This window comes from Tursiops truncatus, chromosome 2 (assembly GCF_011762595.2).
Source record: "Tursiops truncatus isolate mTurTru1 chromosome 2, mTurTru1.mat.Y, whole genome shotgun sequence".
Taxonomy (NCBI): Eukaryota; Metazoa; Chordata; class Mammalia; order Artiodactyla; family Delphinidae; genus Tursiops; species Tursiops truncatus.
The window spans coordinates 22,034,732-22,061,272 of record NC_047035.1 but is presented as its reverse complement, the minus strand read 5'-3'; the positions used below and the strand labels follow the sequence as shown (position 1 = coordinate 22,061,272).

The 26,541-nt window shown below is 35.6% G+C and overlaps 1 protein-coding gene and 1 non-coding gene across 3 annotated transcripts in view; both read right to left on the bottom strand.

Annotated features, from left to right (window-relative positions):
- Positions 1 to 26,541, bottom strand: part of GTF2A1 (general transcription factor IIA subunit 1) — a 46,197-nt gene that overhangs the window by 5,875 nt on the left and 13,781 nt on the right. For both annotated transcript variants that reach the window (XM_019919822.3, XM_019919817.3), the window contains exons 4-8: positions 24,955 to 25,019; positions 21,010 to 21,085; positions 18,621 to 18,754; positions 15,741 to 16,061; positions 7,379 to 7,468 (exon numbers count right to left, since the gene is read on the bottom strand). In XM_019919822.3, coding sequence (XP_019775381.1) covers positions 7,379 to 7,468; positions 15,741 to 16,061; positions 18,621 to 18,754; positions 21,010 to 21,085; positions 24,955 to 25,019 — 686 coding nt within the window. The remainder of the gene's footprint in view (positions 1 to 7,378; positions 7,469 to 15,740; positions 16,062 to 18,620; positions 18,755 to 21,009; positions 21,086 to 24,954; positions 25,020 to 26,541) is intronic.
- On the bottom strand, positions 25,577 to 25,720 carry LOC117311483 (small nucleolar RNA SNORA79). The gene has a single exon (XR_004525679.1). It is a non-coding gene; the product is annotated as a small nucleolar RNA SNORA79 (small nucleolar RNA).

Genomic DNA, 26,541 nt, shown 5'->3' with positions numbered 1-26,541 from the left:
TTTACACTGTTTTCCATAGCAGCTATCCCAGTTTACATTCCCACCAATGGTACCACAGGGTTCCCTTTTCTCCACATCCTTTTTAATTCTTGTCTTTTTGATAACAGCCATTTTATCAGGTGTGAGGTGATATACCTCATTGTGGTTGACTTGTATTTCCCTGATGATTCGTGATGTTGAGCATCTTTTCATGTATCTGTTTGCCATTTGTATGTCTTCTTTGGAAAAATGTCTATTCAGGTCCTCTGCCCATTTTTAAATTGGGTTGTTTGTTTTGATGTTGAATTGTGTGAGTTCTTTGTATACTTTGGGTATCAACCCACTGTCAGATATATCCTTTGCAAATATCTTCTCCAATTCAGCAAGTGGCCTTTTTGTTTTGTTGATGGTTTCTTCCGATGTGCAAGAGCTTTTTCGTTTGATGTAGTCCCACTTGTTTATTTTTGCTTTTGTTGCCTTTGCTTTCTTGTCAAATCAAAAAATCACCAATAAGACCAATGTCAAGGAGCTTATCATCTCTGTTTTCTTTCTTCTATGGTTTCGGGTCTTACATTCAAGTCATTTTGCACTGATTATTTTGCATGATAAAAGATAGTAGTCTAGTTTCATTCTTTTGCATGTGGCTTCCCAGTTTTCCCCACACCATTTACTGAAGGGACTGTCCTTTCCTCATTTTATATTCTTTGCTCTTCTGTCATAAATTAATTGACCACACAGGAATGGGTTTATTTCTGGGCTCTCTTTTCTGTTCTATTGATCTATGTGTCTGTTTCTATGCCAATACCATACTGTTTTGATTACTATAGTTTTGTAATACAGCTTGAAATCAAGACGCACGATGCCTTTGTTCTTTCTCTAGATTGCTATGGCTCTTCAGGGTCTTTTGTGGTTTGATACAAATTGTAGGACTGTTTGATCTCTTTCTGTGAAAAATGCCATTGAAATGTTGATAGAGACTGCACTGAATCTATAGATTGTTTTGGATATTATGGACAATTTAACAATATTAAGTCTTCCAATCCATGAGCAAGTAATATATTTCCATTTACTTGTGTATTTTTCAATCTCTTTCATCAATGTCTTAACAGTTTTCAGTGTACAGGTCTTTCACCTCCTTGGTTGTATTTATCCCTAGATATTTTTTTCTTTTTGATGCAGCTGTAAATGGATTGTTTTCTTAATTTCTCCTTCTGATAGTTCACTATTAGTGTATAGAAACTCAACAGATTTTTGTATCCTGAAATTGACTGAATTCATTTATTAGTTCTAACAGTTTTTTGGTGGAGTCTTTAGCATTTTCTATGTAATATCATGTCACCTGCAAATAGTGACAGTTTCCCTTCTTCCTTTCTGATTTGGATGTCTTTTATTTCTTTTTCTTGCCTAACTGCTCTGACTAGGACTTCCCATATCATGTTGAGGAAAAATGGTAGGAGTGAGCATGCTTGTCTTATTCCTAATCTTACAGGAAAAGCTCCAGCCTTTCATTGATGAGTATGTTACCTGTGGGATTTTCATATATGTCCTTTATTAAGTTGAGGTACATTCCCTCTACACCAACTTAATGTTGAGACTTCTTATGTTGAATTTTGTCAAATGCTTTTTCAGCATCTATTGAGATGATCACATGACTTTTATCCTTCATTTTGTTAACATGGTGTATCACACTGACTGATTTGTAGATGTTGAACCTTCCTTGCATCCCTGGAATAAATCCCACTTGATCATGGTATATGATCTTTTCAATAAATTGCAAATTCAGTTTGCTAATATTTTGTTGAGGATTTCTGCATCTATGTTCATCAGGATGATACTGGCCTGTAATTTTCTTTTCTTGTGGCATCCTTGTCTGGTTTTGGTATCAGGGTAATGCTGGTCTTCTAAAATGAGTTTAGAAGTGTTTCCTCCTCTTCTATTTTTTAGAAGAGTTTGAGGATTGGTATTAATTCATTAATTGGTATTAATGTTTGATAGAATGTACCCATGAAGCCATCTGGCCCTAGACTTTTGTTTATTGGCAAGTTTTTGATTATTGATTCAATCTCCTTACTAGTAATCAGTATGTTCAGATTTTCAATTTCTTCACGATTCAGTCTTAGAAGGTTGTGTGCTTCTAGGAATTTATCCATTTCTTCTAGATTGTCCAATTTGTAAATGTATAATTATTCACAGTAGTCTCTTATGATCCTTTATATTTCTGTTATCAGCTGTAACATCTATTTCTGATTTTATTTATTTGAGTCCTCTCTCTCGGTGAGTCTAACCAAAGGTCTGTCAATTTTGTTTATCTCTTCAAATAACCAGCTTTTAGTTTCATTGATCTTTTCTATTGTCTTTTTAGTCTCTATTCATTTATTCCCACTCTGATCTTTGTATTTCCTTCCTTCTACTAACTTTGGGCTTCTTCTTGTTCCTTTAGGTGTAAAGTTGGTTTGTTTGAGATTTTTCCTTATTTCTTGATGTAGGCATTTCTCTCTATGTACTTCTTTCTTACAACTGCTTTTGCTGCATTCTACAAGTTTTGGTATGTTATATTTCCATTTTCATTTGTCTCAAGGTATTTTTCTAGTTCTCTTTTGATTTCTTCTTTGACCCATTGGTTGTTCAGTAGCATATTTAATCTCCATCTAATTGCTTTCTAGTTTAATACCACTGTGGTCAAATTGGTTTTTAATAGTTAATTTGACAACCTCTCTTAAAAAAAAAATTCACTAGGTGCGTTTTTCAAAAATAAATTTATCTATAATTAGTAATACTTATTTTATAGCTCTCAGTACTTGTGTTCATTAAAGTAGTTAATAATATTTCTCTGAAAAATATCTTAACTCTACCAGGTATGTGTATACATGTCACTTCATAGGAAATTTTATACTGGCAAATATTTCAAACAGCAATACCCTTTGTTCTCCCTGATGCTTCTAGACCATTTTTTTTGGTCTTTTCTCTGTAACTCCTTTTATGTCTATGCCATTGATTTGACCTTAGGCTTTTCTTCATTCCTCTTATCTACTGACCACCAGGACACTATCTTTTCAATATTGGTATCATGTTTACAACTACTCTCTTCTTCTTCCTCACATACAGTAACAACTTCCATATTGCTGACCTTTTTAATACCGTGGCCCCACTGTATTAGAATTCACACTAATATTAGTATTTCTCTAATTATTACTTTCTCTCTAATTCTATTTTAGTTGTCTTCAGGACACCTGGCAACTGTTTTCTAAAAGGCCATCAATAATCTTCTAGTTACCATGTCAACAGCCTCTTGTCGTACGATTTATTACAATATCCCTTAGCTGATTTCCAGGACTTCACTCTCTCCCTTCCTTCCAATCATCTTTTAAGTATCACTGCCACTTCAGGCTTTCATGTTCAACAGAGAAAATTATAGCCTGGAGAGGTTCCATGGCATGACCAAGGGCATATCACAGTTAAGTGACAAAGATGATTCTCTTGCCCCAGTCCAAAATGCTTTCTACTAATCAGGCTGTTTTATATAATAATGCAGAAATTCTCACTATATAAAGGTATTTTCTTATCCCACTGCTAAAATTCCATGGTCTAACATCCCTGTGCAGACAGTCTCCATGACACATTCTTAGCAAATCACTGTTCGGTGTCTGCTTGAGTATGGTTAAAAGTGGGGGGTAAAGAACTGCAAATTAAGTTATCCCTTCCTGGGATAGCTCTCTTATAACTCTTTCATACTTTACTCCTTACTAAAACTGCTTACTCCAAACTTCTACTTATTGATCGTAGTTCTGCCTTTTGGGAGTTAATTTAAAAAACAATCAAATACTTTGTATGTTTGAAAATCACTCCCATACCTTTCCTCTAGATCACTAACTTAAGCTATATATAAATTTAACATGTGTCAATTTTTTCTCACTTATTAAAACAAAATAGAGTACAATAAAGTGAAACAGTATTCAGGACAGAGACTCCAGCATTAAGTGGTCTTATAGCTCTGGTCTAATTACATTATGTAGATTATTACACCTAACACCTTAGGATGGATGATTTGAATGTCTAACAGATACAACACTTAACATGCCCAAAACCAGCCACTCTCCTTTCCCAAACTTGCTCCATCTGCAGCCTTTCCCATCCAAGTTGATGGTATCTCCATGCTTCTGTCTGATTCCTCATCAAAAAAAATTCCTATACTCATTCTTGATCCCTCCTTTTCTACTGCACATACAAGAGTCAGGAAATCCTGTTGACTCTTCCTTCAAAACATCCAAGATCCAGCTGCTTCTCACCACTTCCAGTACTATCATCCTAGCCTCAGTCACCATTATCACTCACTTGGATTATGACAATATCCCTCTATTAACCTCATTTCAACCTTTGCTTCTTCTCTGCTCTCACAAAGAAAGCTAAGTGATCTTTTTAAGATTAAAATGTAAGTGATATCACTTTTGTCTATTTGAAACCTTCCAATAGCTTCCCAATTCACTCAGAGGAAGAGCCCATGTCCTCCTACACCATCTGCCTTCACCTAGCTCTGACTTAATCTACTACTATACTATTCCCCCAAGTCCAGTTACACTGGCCTCCTTTTTGCTCCTCACACACAACAGGCAGGTTATGCCACTGAATAATGACAGGGCTAACTTTCTTCAAGTCTTTGCTCCTGTTCCATTTTCCCACTCTAATATAATTTCCCATACCAATTATCAGCTTCTAGCATAGTATATTAATTACAGTTGACCCTTGAACAGTATGGGTTTGGAAGTGCAGAGATCCACTTATACATAGGTATTTTTCAATAGTAAATACTACAGAATTAAGTGGTCTGTGGTTGGATGGCTACATGCATGTGGAGGAAGCGCAGATACAGAGGACTGCCTATATGTTACATGCTGATTAACCCCAGCATTGTACAAGAATCAACTGTAATTTATTTGTTGTTTGTTATGTTTTAACATCTGTCTCCCTCAACTAGAGTAAGCTTCTCAATAGCAGAGATTGTTTTGTTTTGTTCACTGGTGTATCTCAAGTTCCTAGAATAGTACCCTGGGATATCACAGACACTCTGTAAGTATTTTTTGAATAAAAAGATGTCTCCTCTTTTCTTTGACTTCCTATAGAGAAAGTATTAACTATCCTAAAATTGGATATACAAATTTATTTCCAGTACAAACCAAGTGACTACAACCTGAAAGACATGGAATTAAATAAACAAGTGACATATATATAAAATAAATAAATAAATGAGCAAACAAGTGCTGAGTAGCCAGAAAAAGGAATTCCACAGACAAGTAAAGAAACTGACTGCATTCTGCTGCAAGACAACTTGCAAAAAGCAAATGTAGAAAAGTTTCATTAATCAAATAATAGTCTATATACTAAGCACTGAAGTCATATTGAGTAATAAGTAATAAATATTTTTACTTGAATAAAATCACAAAATACAACTTAACAATTCATTGGCCTTAAATTAAGCCCTTCCTGAAGGAGTGTCCCGAGTGCCAGGAAAAAGGCCTCTGAAATTTCCTAATGACAAACATATTAAATAAAATTACCTACAAATAAGGCTGAAGACTCAATACCTGATGCCATACTTATGGGAGAACCCTGCCTCATTATTAAGTTTAAGGTTCTCATTTGATTAGCAATACAATAACTCTATGATTGCTTCTAAAATTGACTCGTTGTTGAAATTCTAAAGTTTAGTCTTCAAAAATAAACTCCTGAAGTTCAAGTTGCCTCAAACCACACCCACGCCCATTTCAGAACACACCATTCTTTACTGTTGGCTAAAACATCAAGACTCAACCCTCCAGTCTCCAGAACTCATTTGATTATAAAAATTAGATCTCTGCAAACTTTATAACTGTTTATCATTCAACACACTATTTAAATCTATTTTTTAATTTCTTAGTTTAAAACATTAAAATATTGTCTCTTGGAGCAAAACAAACCAATTTTAACATTTAAAATATTAAGTGTACAAAGGAGAATACAACTAGTCACTTATAATATGAAAATACTTAGAAGCATATTCTTAAGTCAAGCTAAGGTAAAGGTCCTCTCTTGACTGATAAATCTGACAACTTGCTATCATGAAACGGTGCCCTGGATAATTTGGCTGCCAACAGGTTCCCTTGAGTCTTCCTGGCAATAAAGATTTACTGGTATCTCCCATTGTTTTAACTTCAATATGCTTCCTGTATGTGCATGTAACGAGAAATTACTTTTATTATAATGTGCTTGGTGTAGGGTATTAAAAGTGCTTACTTAGCAGTCATAATGTACACAAGTGGATGTCTGATAACTCTGAATCAATGACCTCACTAATTTAATTCTATAATTTCACGGGTATTCAATTCTCTTGACTTTACCTTTTCATTAGGAAATGATAAGATTTATTTTCTTAACATTTTCCCTATAGATCTGTTTGCAGTAAACATGGCTATTTATAATATTCATTTCTATAAAAGCAACACAAATTTAAGATTTTCATCATTTGTAAAGGAGGGCATGCAGGGCACAAATCTTGTATAATAATGACTTCAGTTCCAGTACCTGACACATTTAGGCACTTAATAAATATACATTTACTGAATGAGTAGTGCTTATAAACAAAACCCAACTACTTCTGTTAGAGTTTTCAGCACAGTTTAAAGACCTCTGCTAAAATTAAATTATAAAAATGCAATATAATTTGTGGATTTACTATAAATTTAGTGATTATAACCAGAAAAAAAATTTATTCCAAATTAAATGTTTCAGCAAATAACCAATATTTTAACAATGCCAATAACTATAACAAAAATACTTGGGAAGTAGCATCCTTTTTAAGAATTAAGAAATCAAGGAATCAATAACTAATTCTCATAGAATCGAGTTTAAAAATTTTTTACTGCTACCAAAGTACAGCAAAGCTAAATAATTTAAAACAATTTTCAGTAAAAATTATCTTTTGTTAGTTATCAGTCTTGTTTTTTGCCGTTGTTCTTTTCTCCTTAGCAATAAAAAAAGGTTACAGAAATTTAATTAAAGCCTTTTAGTTTTGAGGTAGTTGAAGTCAGAGGGAAAACAGGGTTATCCCACTGAGTTACTATTCATGTTAAAGGACAACCACAAAGTAGCTTTACTTTGTTAACAGGTTGGGAGACAGTCTAAATTGAAAACAACATACTTCCCATGAGTTCTTTCGTAACTTTTTTTTCAACTGTAAAGTTATACAAATTAATTTCTCATTCTATTAAAATAATCTAAACTATAACATTGTTTTCATTCAAACTGTTTATACTGAATATAAGAGGCATCAATCAGCTGACCAAATGCTTGAACAAGGCAGACAGGATGGTTTAGGGAAGAAATTACAACAGAAAAAATGTCAGTAACCTGATCATAAAACCCTTACCTTATCATATTGGCATACAACAACATTTTCTGTATCAAAGAGTTCCTGTCCTTCCTCATCACTCACATCATCTTCACTATTGAGGGGTTCCTAAAAATGAAAAAGGGAGAATTCATTTACTTATACTTCATGTATTACTAGAAAAGGCCCTTCAAATATTCAGAGAAAAGAAACACAAAGACCTTGATGTTCTTTGAGAACCAAGGGCCAGACAGATGCATATATACCATGAATATATTGTTAACTGGCTGTGTTAAGACTCCACCAATGTCACTGAAATTCCAGCAAGAAATTAAATACAATAATTAAAATAGTTAAGCTATATAATTTATAAGCCTGAAAAGATGTTTAACTTTACTTCCTTTATTCTTTCCTAATAGTACGAAAAGATGATTCTCTTTAGTAACTGTTTTAAGATGCCTAGAAGTAGACCTAACAAAATATGAAGGTTTAATGAGATAATGGTAGTATGTACCACCAAAAGCAGCAGTGTAAAAGGGAAAACAATGGTGAAATTGGCATAGGAAAACAGGGTTATAAAACAGCTTGGCAGCCTGGATAGTCTTTACATTAAGGACTAGGACTAGGGATACAAATTAGTATTAGTGGAGGCTTAGAGCATAGTTAAGGCAATCATATTTAAAAAGAAGGAGAGGATCTCGGTCTCAGTATCAAAGAGAATTAAAGGCCAAGATCTAACTAGAGCATAAAATGACCAACTAAGTTAACCTTGACCTCAGTCATGGCAGAAAATAAAACATATAACTCTGATTTCTAATTAATGAAGAAAGAGAAGCTAGGACAAAATGAAGGTGGAAAGAAAAATAATCAAGATGATATTAAGTCTAGGCCTATACCTACTCACACACATGTATATGTATATATATTCTTTAATTTAAAATAGGTTATCACCAATGTAAATGTAAAAAGAAAATTTACTGAGGTAAAATTCACCATTTAAACCATTCTAAGGTGTACAATTTGCACTTAGCACATTCATAATGTGTGCAATTACCACCACTATTGCCATTTCTAAGCAATATTATAGAGCTTAGGCAACAAGGCAAGAAAAACTACTTTTTCACTTTTGATTTGACTGCCTACAGAAAAAGCATGAAAGAATCAAAAGAGGCCACCTGGTAAATAAAGATGACGGTAGCCCCCAGCGCCCCCACCTGAAAACCCCATTTCCCTTGATCAACCTGCCGTGTCCAGGGAAGGAGCTGGGAAGCACAGCGAGGTTGCCTTAAGTACACGTGGGAAATCAAGAACTACGATATTTTTCTCTGTTCAAACAGCTTTTTAAAATTTGCTATGGTGTTTATAACAAAAAAGAAAATTGAAAAAAAAAATAAGTGGAGTAGCAGAAGCCTTTTGCTACTCATCATTAATCAAGGAAATAATAATTAAAACCGAAATGAAACAAAAGTTTCTACCTACCAGACGCAAAAATTAAGCAGCCTGACAATGTCAAGTATTGGTGAAGATGTATAGACATATGCACCATTATACACACTGACTGCCAGAAGTGTAATTAGTACAACTATGTGGCATTTTATCGTCAGTTGAAGATAGGCATGCCTTATGATTCAGCAATTCAAGGTTTAGGTACAACACTTAGAGAAACTCTTACATGTGTCCCCAGAAGACACATACCAAAATATTGTATAACTGTAATGGTTAACAAGTAGAAACAACCCTAATGCCCAACACATCACAAAAATGGATAAATTTTTAACATTTAACAGTGAAAATAATTATATGTATATGCAACAACTCAGATGAACCTCAGGAATACCATGTCGGCAAAAAAAATCAACTTGCAAAAGAATACACAATTATTTCACTTTATTATAAACAGACATGTAAAACAAAACAATATGCTCCTTAGGAATATGAATACATATGGTAAAATATAAAGGTAAGTTAGCGATAAACACAAAATTCATGAGCAAGGTTACTCTGATGGCAGAAGGAAGAGGATGGGGATTGGAGACGGGCACCCAGGGGACTTTATTTAGGCAGTGGGATTTTTTTTTTAACTAGATGTGGACATTGGGTTTTTTATATCATAAAATATTTTTGTTTCATCTATTCAATATTTAATAAAACAGTATTCTTTAAAACAACATTACTTAGATCAGCGGTTCCCAACCTTTTTGGCACCAGGGACCAGTTTCATGAAGACAATTTTATCATGGATAAAAAATTGGAAGGGGAGGGGCTTCCCTGGTGGTGCAGTGGTTAAGAATCCGCCTGCCAATGCAGGGGACACGGGTTCGATCCCTGGTCTGGGAAGATCCCACATGCCGTGGAGCAACTAAGCCCGTGCACCACAACTACTGAAGCCCACGCACCGTGCTCCGCAATAAGAGAAGCCACTGCAATGAGCAGCCCGTGCACCGCAATGAGGACTCAGCGCAGCCAAAAAAAAAAAATTGGCGGGGGATAGTTCAGACGGTAATGGAAGCGATGGGGAGTGGCAGAGGAAGCTTCGCATGCTCACCTGCCGCTCACCTCCTGCTGTACGGCCCAGTTCCTAACAGGCCACAGACCAGTACCAGTACACGGACCAGGGGTTGGGGACCCCTGACTTAGATAATTTAGAAGAAGTTTGTACTAAGATAAACCAGAAGATTACATCTTAGGCTGCAGAAGGCAATTAACAGTGGAAACTGTGGTAAGACAAACACCATCTTGAATACAAGTAACTAAGCTGGAATACTGAGGAAATCAAAGATATAATCACATGCTTCTAAAAATACACAACAAAAAATCAATAAGAAAGGATGGTTTGATCAGGAAACTTGCACAATCTTCTTAGATAGCCTCATCCACCAAAGGGCAGACAGCAGAAGCAAGAAGAACTACAATCCTGCAGCCTGTGGAACAAAAACCACATTCACAGAAAGACAGACAAGATGAAAAGGCAGAGGGCTATGTACCAGATGCAGGAACAAGATAAAACCCCAGAAAAACAACTAAATGAAAAGGAGATAGGCAACCCTCCAGAAAAAGAATTCAGAATAATGATAGTGAAGATGATCCAGGACCTCAGAAAAAGAATGGAGGCAAAGGTCGAGAAGATACAAGAAATGTTTAACAAAGATCTAGAAAAATTAAACAACAAACAGAGATGAACAACACAATAACTGAAATGAAAACTACACTACAAGGAAGCAACAGCAGCATAATTGAGGCAGAAGAATGGATAAGTGACCTGGAAGACAGAATGGTGGAATTCACTGCTGTGGAAGAGAATGACGAAAAAAAGAATGAAAAGTAATGAAGACAGCCTAAGAGACCTCTGGGACAACATTAAACACAACAACATTCACATTATAGGGGTCCCAGAAGAAGAGAGAAAGGACCCGAGAAAATATTTGAAGAGATTATAGTCGAAAACTTCCCTAACATGGGAAAGGAAATAGCCACCCAAGTCCACGAAGCGCAGAGAGTCCCACACAGGATAAACCCAAGGAGAAACATGCCAAGACACACAGTAATCAAACTGGCAAAAATTAAAGACAAAGAAAATTACTGAAAGAAGCAAGGGAAAAATGACAAATAACATACAAGGGAACTCCCATAAGGTTAACAGCTAATTTCCCAGCAGAAACTCTACAAGCCAGAAGGGAGTGTCATGATATACTTAGATGAAAGGGAAGAACCTACAACCAAGATTACTCTACCCAGCAAGGATCTCACTCAGATTCGAGGGAGAATTCAAAAGCTTTAGTGACAAGCAAAAGTTCAGAGAATTTAGCACCACCAAACCAGCTCTACAACAAATGCTAAAGGAACTTCTCTAAGTGGGAAACACAAGAGAAGAAAAGGACCTAGAAAACAAACACAAAACAATTAAGAAAATGGTAATAGGAACAAACATATCAATAATTACCTTAAAATGTGAATGGATTAAATGCTCCAACCAAAAGACACAGGCTTGCTGAATGGATACAAAAACAAGACCCATATATATGCTGTCTACAAGAGATCCACTTCAGACCTAGGGACACATTCAGACTGAAAGTGAGGGGATAGAAAAAGATATTCCATGCAAATGGCAATCAAAAGAAAGCTGGAGTAGCAATACTCATGTCAGATAAAATAATTTTAAAATAAAGAATGTTACAAGAGACAAGGAAGGACACTACATAATGATCAAGGGATCAACCCAAGAAGAAGATATAACAATTATAAATATACATGCACTCAACATAGGAGCACCCCAATACACAAGGCAACTGCTAACAGCTATAAAAGAGGAAATCGACAGCAACACCATAATAGTGGGGGACTTTTAACACCTCACTTACACCAATGGACAGATCATCCAAACAGAAAATTAATAAGTAAACACAAGCTTTAAATGACACAACAGACCAGATAGATTTAATTGATATTTATAGGACATTCCATCCCAAAACAGCAGATTACACTTTCTTCTCAAGTGCGCATGGAACATTCTCCAGGATAGATCACATCTTGGGTCACAAATTAAGCCTCAGTAAATTTAAGAAATTTGAAATCATATCAAGCATCTTTTCTGACCACAACGCTATGAGAGTAGAAATCAATTACAGGGGAAAAAAATGTAAAAACCACAAACACATGGAGGCTAAACAATATGTTACTAAATAACCAAGAGATCACTGAAGAAATCAAAGAGGAAATCAAAGAATACCTAGAGACAAATGATAATGAAAACACGACAATCCAAAACCTATGGGATGCAGCAAAAGCACTTCTAAGAGGGAAGTTTATAGCTATACACGCCTACCTCAAGAAACAAGAAAAATCTCAAATAAACAATCTAAACTTACACCTAAAGGAACTAGAGAAAGAACAAAGAAAACCCAAAGTTAGCAGAAGGAAAAAAATCATAAACATCAGAGCAGAAATAAATGAATAGAAACAAAGAAAACAATAGCAAAGATCAATTAAAGTAAAAGCTGGTTCTTTGAGTAGATAAAATTGATAAACCATCAGCCAGATCCATCAAGAAAAAGAGGGAGAGGACTCAAAACAATAAAATTAGAAACGAAAAAGGAGAAGCTACAACAGTCACCACAGAAATACAAAGCATCCTAAGAGACTACTACAAGCAACTCTATGCCAATAAAATGGACAACCTGGAAGAAACGGACAAATTCTTAGAAAGGTATAACCTTCCAAGACTGAAGCAGGAATAGAAAATATGAACAGACCAATCACAATTAATGAAATTGAAACTGTGATTAAAAATCTTCCCACAAACAAAAGTCCAGGACCAGATGGCTTCACAGGTGAATTCTATCAAATATTTAGAGAAGCGCCAACACCCATCCTTCTCAAATTCTTCCAAAACACTGCAGAGGAAGGAAGACCCCCAAACTCATTCAATGAGGCCACCATCACCCTGATACCAAAACCAGACAAAAATACTAAAAAAAAAGAAAATTACAGACCAATATCACCAATGAATATACATGCAAAAATCCTCAATAAAACACTAGCAAACAGAATCCAACAACACATTAAAAGGATCATACACCATGATCAAGTGGGATTTATCCCAGGGATTCAAGGATTCTTCAATATATGCAAATCAATCAATGTGATACACCATGTTAACCAATTGAAGAATAAAAAACATATGATCATCTCAATAGATGCAGAAAAAGTTTCTGACAAAATTCAACACCCATTTATGACAAAAACTCTCCAGAAAGTGGGCATACAGGGAAACTACCTCAACATAATAAAGGCCATATACGACAAACCCACAGTAAACATCATTCTCAATGGTGGAAAACTGAAAGCATTTCCTCTAAGATCAGGAACAAGACAAGGATGTCCACTATCACCTCTATTATTCAACATAGTTTTGGAAGTCCTAGCCACGGCAATCAGAGAAGAAAAAGAAATAAAAGGAGCACAAATTGGAAAAGAAGAAGTAAAACTGTCATTGTTTGCAGATGACATGATACCATACATAGAGAATCTTAAATATGCCACCAGAAAACTACTAGAGCTAATCAATGAATTCGGTAAAGTTGCAGGATACAAAATTAATGCACAGAAATCTCTTTCATTCCTTTACACTACTGATGAAAATTCTGAAAGAGAAATTAAGGAAACACTCCCATTTACAAACAAAAAGAATAAAATACCTAGGAATAAACTTACCTAGGGAGACAAAGACCTGTATGCAAAAAACTATAAGACACTGTTGAAAGAAATTAAAGATGATACCAACAGATGGAGACATATACCATGTTCTTGGATTGGAAGAATCAATATTGTGAAAATGACTACACTTCCCAAAGCAATCTACAGAGTCAATGCAATCCCTATCAAATTACCAATGGCATGTTTTACAGAACTAGAATAGAAAATCTTAAAATCTGTACGGAGACAAAAAAGACCCCGAATAGCAAAGAAGTCTTGAGGGAAAAAAACAGAGCAGATGGAATCAGTCACCCTGACTTCAGACTACACTACAAAGCTACAATAATCAAGACAATATGGTACTGGCACAGAAACAGAAATATAGATCAATGGAACAGGAGAGAAAGCCCAGAGATAAACCCACACACCTATGGTCAACTAATCTATGACAAAGGAGGCAAGGATATCCAATGGAGAAAAGACAGTCTCTTCTTCAATAAGTGGTGCTGGGAAAACTGGACAGCTACATGTAAAAGAATGAAATTAGAACACTCCCTAACATCATACACACAAAAAAAACTCAACATGGATTAGAGACCTAAATGGAATACCAACACTGTAAAACTCTTAGAGGAAAACATAGGAAGAACACTGACATAAATCACAGCAAGATCATTTTTGATCTACCTCCTAGAGTAATGGAAATAAAAATAAACAAATGGGACAGAATGGAACTTCAAAGCTTTTGCAAAGCAAAGGAAACTACAAACAAGGCGAAAAGACAACCCTCAGAATGGGAGAAAATATTTGCAAACAAATCAATGGAAAAAGTATTAATCTCCAAAATATATAAGCAGCTCATGCAGCTTAATAGTAAAAAAACAACAAGCCATCCAAAAATGGGCAGAAGACCTAAAGAGACATTTCTCCAAAGAGGACATACAGATGGCCAAGAAACACATGAAAAGATGCTCAACATCACCAATTATTAGAGAAATGCAAATCAAAACTACTATGAGGTATCACCTCACACCAGTTAGAATGGGCATCATCAGAAAATCTACAAACAACAAATGCTGGAGAGGGTGTGGAGAAAAGGGAACCCTCTTGCACTGTTGGTGGGAATGTAAATTGATACAGCCACTATGGAGAACAGTATGGAGGTTCCTTAAAAAACGAAAAATAGAACTTCCATACCACCCAGCAATCCCACTACTGGGCATATACCTTGAGAAAACCATAATTCAAAAAGACACATGCACCCCAATGTTCAATGAAGCACTATTTACAATAGCCAGGTCATGGAAGCAACCTAAATGCCCATCGACAGACGAATGGATAAAGAAGATGTGGTACATATATACAATGGAATATTACTCAGCCATAAAAAGGAACAAAATTGGGTCATTTGTAGAGATGTGGATGGATCTAGAGACTGTCATACAGACCGAAGTATGTCAGAAAGAGAAAAACAAATGTCATATATTAACGCATATATGTGGAACATAGAAAAATGGTACAGATGAACCAGTTTGCAGGGCAGAAATTGAGACACAGATGTAGAGAACAAACGTATGGACACCAAGGGGGGAAAGTGGCGGCGGGTGGGGGTGTGCTGAATTGGGAGATTGGGATTGACATGTATACATTGATGTGTAGAAAATAGATGACTAATAAGAACCTGCTGTATAAAAAAATAAATAAAATTTTAAAATTAAAAAGAAGATAAAGTATGGTTTGTTTAACTGAAGATAGACACTAAGAGTAGATAAGGTTATCTACGGAACTGCTATGGAATACAGAACAAAAGGAGGTTTTGAATAAATCGGTCACATTTAGCTTTTTCTTAAGTTTCTTCCCTTTCGAAATGTTGTTTTAAATTACTGAAGGAAAAGATTACCACATCTATCTGTTCTACCAATGTTTAATCTTTAAGCTACATCATGATGAATGCATAAGCCAAAGAATTAGAATTACATGCACTGTCTCCATCACCTTTATAAGTACAACTTAATTTGGTATTCATTCATTTTTTTGTTACCAGCTATAGAAATATTTTATGAAGATAAATACATCCAGAACAATCTAAAAATCTTAGGGTACAGTACCCTAACAGCCTCTAAGAAAATATAATTCATCAGTTTGGTACCAAGTAAAAGAAGAAATGATTGAGTAGTTTCTTACTTCTAGTCTTTTACTAGAAACTTACCTCTTCTACCTGCCCATCTTCAGCTCCATCTTTCTCTTTGTCTTCTTCCTCCTCATCATCATAGTCTTCTTCTTCATCTTCATCTTCTTCAGATGACGTATCCCCAGTCCCATCAACCTGCAACACCAGCGGGGCTTGCTGTTGAGCAGGCTGGGCCTGTGGCTGCTGTTGGCCAGCTGCGGTTAGCTGTGCTTGTGCTGGTGTAGGTGCTGCCACTGTTGTAGGTATAACTTGAGTCTTATTTCCTGTAAATAAGATTTGCTGGGGCTGGATGATAACACCTGTTTGTGGTGAAATCCCTCCAGGAAGAGGGGCCAGTACCTAAGGAAAAAGAAAAACTACAGATTAGTAACTAGCTAGAGGATCAAGTAGCTCAGTTTCATTGCTTGGCACACTGAAATAGGCCCCAATGCTAAAGAATCACCCCAAATTGCCATATCTCACACATAGTTAAAACTACCAAAGCACAGGAGGAATGTTTAGTGAGTGTACTGATCCACTAAATTTTCATTTTACCATTCAAATTTCTAAAGGAAAAAGATTTTCTGAAGATAATTGCTCCATTAATCAAGTACTTGCTATGTATATGCCAGACTCCAGGCTAAGAGTTACACGTTATTAGTTTATTTGCTTGAGGTATAGAGGTTTAATAACTTGCAAAGCTTGCAGTCAAGTCACTAAGAGGCAAAATGTGAACCTAGGTTTTCTGGTTCTGCTCTTATTATGCTACACTGCCTCCCTATGAAGAACACTGCCCTGAACTCTGAAGCCCTGGGTTCCAGTTTTGTCTAAGATCACAGATAAAGATGTAGCAGAGGCAAGTCTTTAACCTCTCTTCACTGTTAGATTAGGGTCAATGGTTCTCAATGCTGGCTACAAATTATAACAACCTAGTAACTTAAAAATGCTGATACCTGGGCTTCCCTGGTGGCGCAGTGGTTGAGTGTCCGCCTGCCAATGCAGGGGACACAGGTTCGTGCCCCAGTCCAGGAAGATCCCACATGCCACGGAGCGGCTGGGCCCGTGAGCCATGGCCGCGGAGCCTGTGCTCCACAACAGGAGAGGCCACAACAGTGAGAGACCCGCATACCACACACACAAAAAAAAAAAAAAAAAAAAAAAAACTGATACCTAAGTCCCCACTCCTAATATTCTGATTTAATTGGTATAAGATGACATCTATTCATTTTATTTAAAGTTCCCCAGGTAATCCTAATCATGCAACCAAAGCTGTGAACCACCAGATCAGATGGTTTCTAAAGTTCCTTCCAGCCTCTGCATCCTAGGATTCTAAAGTAAACCACAACTCAAAAAGAACCTATTAACAAATAGTAATTATATCTATTATAATGAACATATTTATAATTATAGTTATTAAATAAAAAGCAGAGAATGCCTAGTGATAAATTAAAAGCACTAAATGGCAATTCCTTGTCATTAGGTTCAAGGAAAGCAAAAATAATAAGACTATTTCTTTTAAGAAGTTTACAGATTAATGATGCAATAGACAAAGCAATAGCAACTCAAAAAGACAGAAGATGTCTGAGAACTGCAATATATAGCCTTATGAAAAGACAGGCGAGAGTACTAAATTCAGCTTGGGGGGACAAGGCCTGGTCAGGGAAGCCTTCCTAGTAGGCAACAGTTGAGCTTCTATTTGTGTTTTGGGAGATTAGCCAGGCTTTTTCTGTTTGGTTTGTTTGTTTGCAGGGGACTGGAGAGAACTGCTAGAAGGAAGGCCAAAGGTGGCATTCTAAACAGAACAGCATCAAGTGAAACCCAGAAGTACCAACAGGACAAATGTGGAAGGCTGTAAGTAGGCTGGATTAATGTTCCTCCTCTGTATCTCTATCATTGTACTATCATATTAACATTATTTGTTTATGTATCTGTCTCTTTTTCAAAGTACACAAGTTCCTCAAGAAAATAACCATTTCTTTCATCTTTGTCCTCACAGTACAAGAGTTTAACACCTGGCACACAAGTATGTGCAAATATTTGTCAACTTTGATATAAACAGCAGCTGAACCAGGTAACAACTGGAAGCATGGCAAAAAATAAAATGTGGAAAAATTTTAAAAAAAAGAACCCAAAAAAGATCTCATAACCCACGCTGAGGAGTTTACACTTTTTCCAATAAGCAATGGGAAATCATTAAAAGATTTTAAGATTTTTAGAACAATGACTATAAATATAGAGTAGCAGTCAAGTTAGGAGGGCACAAGGCTGGAGGCAGGGAAATCAATTAAGAGGATAACACAGTATTTTAAGTGAGAAATTATGAGAGCATGAACTAAGGAAATGACAAAAGAGAGTGTGGGAAAAGAAAACTAGTTTCAAATATATTAACAGACTGAAAGCATGTTTAAACTGCAGTCTAAAAAAAAGAAACTATTAAGAAGAATTGGTAGGATTTCATGATACCTTGGATATTAGAGGTAAGCAAAAGGGAGGATTCCACATACCCCCTTCCAGACAATACATAACCATCAGGAAACCAGACTCATGCCTGCTTCGTTCACTCCTAAATCTCTAGTCTCTTGCAAAGACTCTGATACGTAGCCACCCAATAAATGTGTGTTGAATGAATGCTGAATAACTAGCTTAGGAGGCTGGATGGAGAGTGGTGCCACTTATAAAAAGCGGGGGGGAGGATGATAAAGGATGAGTAGGGATAACAACAATTTAGTCTTAAACATACTGTAAGTTAAGCTGTGAGGTGTACAGGAGGAATTCAGAATGACAGGTTGTGTAGTATTAGAGAAGAGTCTAAGAATTTGTATAGACAAAGCTATGGAAAAAGGGATGGTAAACACCCAGAGAATTCATAGAGGCAGAAAAAAAAGAACCCCATGGTGGTCAAAACTTAAAGATTTTTACCTGTTGTATAACAGGAGCTTGTACTCCACCAGGCTGCATTTGTGGTATAACCTGTTGTTGTAGAACTACTGACTGCTGAGGCTGAAAGATATACTGGGCACCATTGGCTGCTCTGACCACTTGAAGAAGCTGGCCTAAAGTAAAAAGCATGTATTCCAAATTACCACTTTAGCAGTGACCACCTCAAAACAAACAAATTCATAGTGAATGTCAGACCATGGTGAATGACAAAAATTACTAAGAAGGCTAACAATTTTATTAAGGGCTGTCATCCATACACAGTAAACTATAGTCCTTACCTTCTCTGACTTTACGACATGCTCTAATACATTGCTTAATATGTTTTATTTTCCTTATAAAGCTGTTTCCAACAAAGTTTTAACAACAGATTATGAGAGTTGATTAAAAGTGTAAATTATCTTCACTAACAAGTCATGAGAGAGGAATAAGTAACATCAGCAGACATTTCAGGGGCTGTTCATTTTTAAAGCTTTAAAGAAACAAAAGTATAATAATGCATTAATATCTTGAACAAAAGCACAGCATTCCGTAGCTTCAAGATGACTTAAAAAGCAGTAAGAGTTTGCTGAACCAATTATTACTGCCACATAACACTAACAGTATGACTGGCTTATACCAAATCCCTCTAATATATTGTTTTAAATGATGCAGAATGTTGAATAAATTAAGTAGTAAGCAATTATATCTCATTAAAATATGTAGCAAGCCGCTAAGTTTGTTCTTCAAACATTTAGAAATTAACAAAACAAGAAATTGTATAATCATTGTACTTTTTTTTAAACATCTTTATTGGAGTATAATTGCTTTACAATGGTGTGTTAGTTTCTTATTTATAACAAAGTGAATCAGCCATACGTACACTTATATCCCCATATCCCCTCCCTCTTGTGTCTCCCTCCCACCCTCCCTATCCCACCCCTCTAGGTGGTCAAAAAGCACCGAGCTGATCTCCCTGTGCTATGCGGCTGCTTCCCACTAGTTATCGGTTTTACATTTGGTAGTGTATATATGTCCATGCCACTCTCTCACTTCGTCCCAGCTTACTCCTCCCCTTCCCCGTGTCCTTAAGTCCATTCTCTACATCTGCGTCTTTACTCCTGTCCTACCCCTAGGCTCTTCAGAACCATTTTTTTTTTTTAGATTCCATATATATGTTAGCATACGGTATTTGTTTTTCTCTTTCTGACTTACTTCACTCTGTATGACAGACTCTAGGTCCACCCACCTCACTACAAACAACTCAGTTTCATTTCTTTTTATGGCTGAGTAATAATTCATTGTATATATGTGCCACATCTTCTTTATCCATTCATCTGTCGACGGACACTTAAGTTGCTTCCATGTCCTGGCTATTGTAAATAGTGTTGCAATGAACACTGTGGTACGTGACTCTTTGAATTATAGTTTTCTCAGGGTATACGCCCAGTAGTGGGATTGCTGAGTCGTATGGTGGTTTTATTTTTAGTTTTTTAAGGAACCTCCATACTGTTTTCCATAGTGGCTGCACCAATCTACATTCCCACCAGCAGTGTAGGAGGGTTTCCTTTTCTCCACACCCTCTCCAGCATTTATTGTTTGTAGATTTTTTGATGATGGCCATTCTGACTGGTGTGAGGTGATACACCTCATTGTAGTTTTGATTTGCAAGAAATTGTATAATTAAATTACAGAGAAAATACTTAAAATCCAGGTAAATAAATTCTTCAAACATTATTATTAAAAGTAAATTTTGCCTGCTATGGAGAGATACTATATAAAATACAATGTAATAAATTTGCTCTTAAGATACTATAGGATTTAGTTTGATATCACAAATTAGTTCAAATGAGTTGTTTAACTTATTTGGTAAGTTAAAAGTGTTTAGCAAAACCCAAGTAAATAAGCACTTCTAGGGCTTCCCTGGTGGTGCAGTGATTGAGAGTCCGCCTGCCGATGCAGGGGACACAGTTTCGTGCCCCGGTCCGGGAAGATCCCACATGCCGTGGAAGAGGCTGGGCCCGTGAGCCACGGCCGCTGAGCCTGCGTGTCCGGAGCCTGTGCTCCACAACGGGAGAGGCCATAACAGTGAGAGGCCCGCGTACAGCAACAACAACAAAAAAAAGCACTTCTCTATAATCATACTTCATTCAATAAATAGGATTCCATTCACGGATCAAAAGTTCAAGTGCAATTCTCATCTTCTCTACTGCATCCTCAGCAGTGATTATGGTTTAATATGCCATGGTCCTCAAATCATCTTATTTTAATAACGTAAGCCAAATGGTAAAAGAAGTATTAAGATCTTCTATCTTTCAGTGAAGACAAAACAAAGGCTAGACGGTACAATTTTCTGAGTTATATAAATAATGGATCAGTTATTCCTAATTACCTGAATTTGTTAATATCTGTTGAACAGGAGTCACACCAGCAGGGAGTGCTAAGGTAGCAGCTGTAGCAGCAGCACTCTGGAAAAAACAATGAAAAACAATCAAAACCATGTATGTTCATAACAGCACATCAGTTTATCTCTGGCATATTTTAATAGTATTTACAGTTTCATTTAGTATATAGTACAATGAAAAGTTCTAACAATAAGACTAACTGCCATTTTATAAAATGGTACAATAAAGACCATTGAGCCTAAACATCTTACCTAATTATTTCAAGCAATTAATTAGAATAATTAGGAGGTTTTTTCACCTGGAGAATGTACTCTAAGGAAATATAACCCACACTAACAGTGCTGTACAATAAATAAAATTTCCATTCCATTATTTCCTTACTTATTCTGTTTCCTTACTCCCAATTCCTTGTTGTCAATTAATATACTTATGGCAAAAGTGTAAGTATCTTCACTTTAGAAATCCTAATATTTTAAATTTATACCATGATTAACAGGTCTCTAGAGAAAACCTTGTATCAGAAGACTGCAATTCTTAGCTGGCAACTCTTCTAAGATGCCATAAGGTGACAACACTGGCATTATCTAGGTGAAACATATATTACTGACAGTTTTATCAATATAGAAAATATCTTAAAAATCTTAAGTCACAAAAATTAATTTCTACACTTAAAAATGAAGTTAGTATCTGACTTTAAATTATAAAAACATACATGCAATTATACTCTGAATGTTTTTAAATCCAGGATAAATTCTTGATTTACTGCTTCTGGAGACTTCTCCCCTTTCCTCTGAAAGAATTACACTACATTTTTACTGTTTTTTTAAAATCCTGAGCTCAAAGTATTTCCATGTATCTCACTGTAACTATATACAGGTAGGTTTTTTTCCCCTCCCCCTTCAATCTTTTTTAAGGTACCAAACCTTCATATACTCAATCTAACTTATACATTTTTAGAAACACCTCTATTTGAATACGCTGTAAGAAATAAATATTAACTGTGCTTTGAAGTCAACAAAACTTGGAAAATTACACTCAGGTAGGTTACTGATACAACTATCTAGTCAGGCTCTAAGTATAGCCTTCCAAGAAAATATGCTTGTTGCCATTTGACAGGCCTAAGTAATCTCTATATCTTAAGCCTGAAACTCCCATTATGTCCCCAAAATCCAGCTATCTAGCTCACCAGGTTCTCTTTATAAAATGCAGGTTCTGCATTTCATTTTATTAAATAAATGAAAGATTTAAATAAATCTTGTCTATATAAGCAAATGAAAGGTAATCTAAATTTAAGGAATATATTAACAACCACTTACTATTGAGAAATATTATTTAGGAATATTAAGTGCCTATAATTCACATTTTATAAGATTAATAGATCTCCCTCTACTAGCAAACTGACCTAGCATTTTCCTTATAGCATACATGAGAAAATAACCACCTGCATACCTCTGCACACTCAAGTTGCTATAAATATTTGTTGTGATGTATCATACACAAACCATCTTTTATTAATGTCTGCTGAAAGTTCCTTCCTATATTTTGTGAAAAGGCCCTAATGTGAATAACGCATTTGAGCAATTTCATAAAGAGAACCTGCAAAACTAGTTTGATATAAGGTCCTGTTTCATAAGTTCCCTGAAATAGCTTTCTACCAAATATATTATCACTATCCCATATTCTTATATTAAAAAAATTCTTTTTTCAAAATGAAACTGTTTTTAATGGATATCTTTGAATCAGGAATAATAATGCAAACAAACAAAAACACAAAAAACTTATTTGTAAAAAGCCTATACTGATTACATTTTAGAACATGAAAAACACATGAAGCAAACACTAACTGAAAACAAGTAAAATGCTGAAATACGTATAAATGCTAACATTTTATTGATTGAAGTCTGATCTATGATGTGTTTAAATACATATGCTCTTTAGAATCAAGGAGACACAGCAAATCAGTAAGAGATGGGCCATTAACTTTACCAGTCTTTTTAAACACAATTTTAATTCAAAATTCTCTCCCACAAAACTTAAAATTCTTCAAAATTAGATGGGTCTACTGCAAGTGATTCTACTAAACTTTGTTTTAAAATGATACAAGTTATTCCCTAGGAAACAGTCTCAATAGTACCAACTACAATATGGATCCTACAGTGAGACTTATTTTTAAAGATGGAGGTTAAAAAGAAATTTGGTGCCTTAAACTTGAAAAGGAATTTTTTTTGAATAATAAAAATTCTTGTGAGAATCGATAGGCATGGACTTTTGTGATTTTCATGCAAAAGAATTGACTCCAGGAACTTGAACTGGAAGTACAAACAGAGATTCTTGATTTTTTGTGAATTTAAAAGTTCCAATTTCTATCGTGTAGAAATTTGCAATTCTGTAAAGTTATACATTTGTTAAGGCTGGTATATATCAATAGAAAGAAGTCGTTTGTCTAGTAGGTAAGCCCTGCTTCCTATATGGCTTATAAAACACAAAGGAGCTTTCAGGTTCACTCATCACTCACAAAATATAGTAACTGTTTTTTTTTTTTTTTTTTGTGGTTCGTGGGCCTCTCACTGCTGTGGCCTCTCCTGCCGCGGAGCACAGGCTCCGGACGCGCAGCCTCAGCGGCCATGGCTCACGGGCCCAGCCGCTCTGCGGCATGTGGGATCTTCCCGGACCGGGGCACGAACCCGCGTCCCCTGCATCGGCAGGTGGACTCTCAACCACCGCGCCACCAGGGAAGCCCAGTAACTGTTTTTTAAAATATTGCTTTTTCGTTTAAAAAAAAAAAAATCTGGATCTGAAAAGAAAATCTCACTGCTAACACTAGACTAAGAGATCTTATTTAAAATAATGATTCTTTCCTATTAAAAGGATTTGGCTGGATTTAAGAATGGAATGTCAGAGCAGAGACACCACTAACAGTCTGTGTAGTTTAAACAGAAGAAAAGCCATTTACGAGAAAATGCCGGAACAACGATTCTAATTAAACTTTGTTTTAATGTTTTATTAAAAAAAAAAAACTGTGAAGATAGAAGTAAAGATTTTCTAAGGATCTGAGGGTTTCTTTCTTTCAGTTTTATTGTTATATCTGATGGGATATATTATATGTGCTAAGTGAAATTTGAAAATTTGAGGATTTATGAAGTTCAGTGGCTATCTCTTAGAAGTATCAAAAGTCTAATATATAATAAACACAACTGAAAAAATGCATTTTAAAGTAGCAATTTACATATTGTAATAAAACTTATTAGGCTATGCTATGGTTAAATCAGAGCAAAATTTGTAAATGTCTGATCTTAACGATACTAGTTATCTTTATCCAAATGGTTCATTTTTTAAAAATTTATAATTCTTAGCATTCCTAACCTCTTTCAGTTAATGGGTCTTCTGCAACATAACTATACTTGGCATAATGTTTGGTAGGTCCCGTAAACCTATTTTCAAAAAATAGCAGAAGAAGGGCTTCCCTGGTGGCGCAGTGGTTGAGAGTCCGCCTGCCTATGCAGGGGACACGGGTTCATGCCCCGGTCTGGGAAGATCCCACATGCCGCGGAGTGGCTGGGCCCATGAGCCATGGCCGCTGGGCCTGTGCATCTGGAGCCTGTGCTCTGCAACGGGAGAGGCCACAACAGTGAGAGGCCCGCGTACCGCAAAAAAAAAAAAAAAATAGCAGAAGATAAAACAGCTCCCACAAAGCATCATTCTTTTGGTATTTTCAACAGAAAGTTGCATAATTTTATGAACCTTAATGTCTAAGTACCAAGCTAAACTTTAGATTTGCTGTTAAATCCAATACTTAGGAAACCAAACAAAACAGCTATTTTGCTTAAGTCCTGAATAAACTTCAAGTTGTTAATATACAACATACACAAGCATAATCACAATTTGGGTTAGAATAAATAGAGCCAAGCAAAGTGCTATGTTCTGAGTCTTACCATGTTTGATGCATTCATATGTTGTATCAGCTTAGAATCAGGAACAATAACTTGTGGTGCTGCAGCTATGAAAAACAACAGGCACACATAAAAACAAGGAACCCTGAGGCTATTTCAAAAGAATGCTGTGTACTATACCAAAAATTTTTTTCATGCTTTCCACATTTTCTGCATGCAAATGCACTCAACCACTTGATATCTCAGAAAGTTATAAACTTTTACGGTAAATAACAGCTGTGACATACCCACCTTATACTGGAAAACCCACAATTAAAAAAAAGATTTAACAACACCTAAGGACACAAGGGACCTTGGGAACACGACATAATGAGATACCTAACACCTAAACATATATATTTCTGTGCATTCTTAAACTGGAAATTTTCAAACATAATTTAATACTGTCTTGCCAACTCAGCAATAACTGTGTTATTAATATAATGATACTACTGCTGGAATGCATTATTGACCCATTAAAAGGGAGCTCAAAAAGTTATAATCTACATAGTCTTTTAAAATCTTTTTCTCCCAATTTGACAGTTTCCAGTATCTTATTTCCATCAACTTTTTAAAAAATACAAATCATAAATAATGGCAATATCACGTAAGCATAAAAGGAACTAAGTGTTTGATTCCGCAAATTTCAGAGAATAAATAGATAATCCCATTATCCTAATATTCTCTGAGTGAAGAAAATCAAATTTTAATTTATGATAACCTAAAATCCTAGTGCCAGGCCTGAAGGCAATAGGAGGAACGGTCATCAAGAAACATTAAAAGGATAAAATTACTTGATGCAAGGTACAGAGTAAAATCAAATATTAAGTCTTATTTGATATAAACAGTAAAATAACTCAAACAGACATTTCTAATGTGCATCAATATCAGTTTTAAGTCTTACATACACTCTCAGATGAGACAAATAAGTAACTCAAGTTACCTTAAGATGAAGTTTTCATTTATCTTTATTCTCCTCTCTGACAACAAGATTTACAAAACTTGAAGGCCTAGCAAGTTTTATAACTGAACAAATGTTTGTCATGACAGAAAATACTCCATGTAGAGGATCAAGCTTCTAAGCCTTTTCAGGGCCCAGATTTTCCTCAGCTGTGATGTTTTAAGAGCTACTTCACAGAGCCTCTATTAGACTGCAATGAAACAAAACCTATAAAATGACTTGCACGGTACAAGGCACTATGGATGCAGTCTATAAATACTTGTTTTTTCTTATTTTTAAACCACATAATATAAATTAAGATGTCATATATCCACTCTTCACTTAAAGGAAATCTAATTCAGTCAATTTAACTACATAAATTAGTAAGGAATTAGAATTTCAGATTGCCAAAGTATAGTTACAAAAACCCTCCAGTGTTTATTTATAAAAACTAAACTCAAATGCCTTTGCAGGAACAAATCAGTTTCAAAGAAAGTAATGATTCTACTATATAAAATAATGAAACCCTTAGTAAATAAACCTTTATAGATCTGACTTAGGAAATCCACCATTGTGTAGCCATCTAAAAAAAGTAATAATATACTTACCTGAATATCATTTTAAGCTGTTAGTGAATTACTTGTTTATCA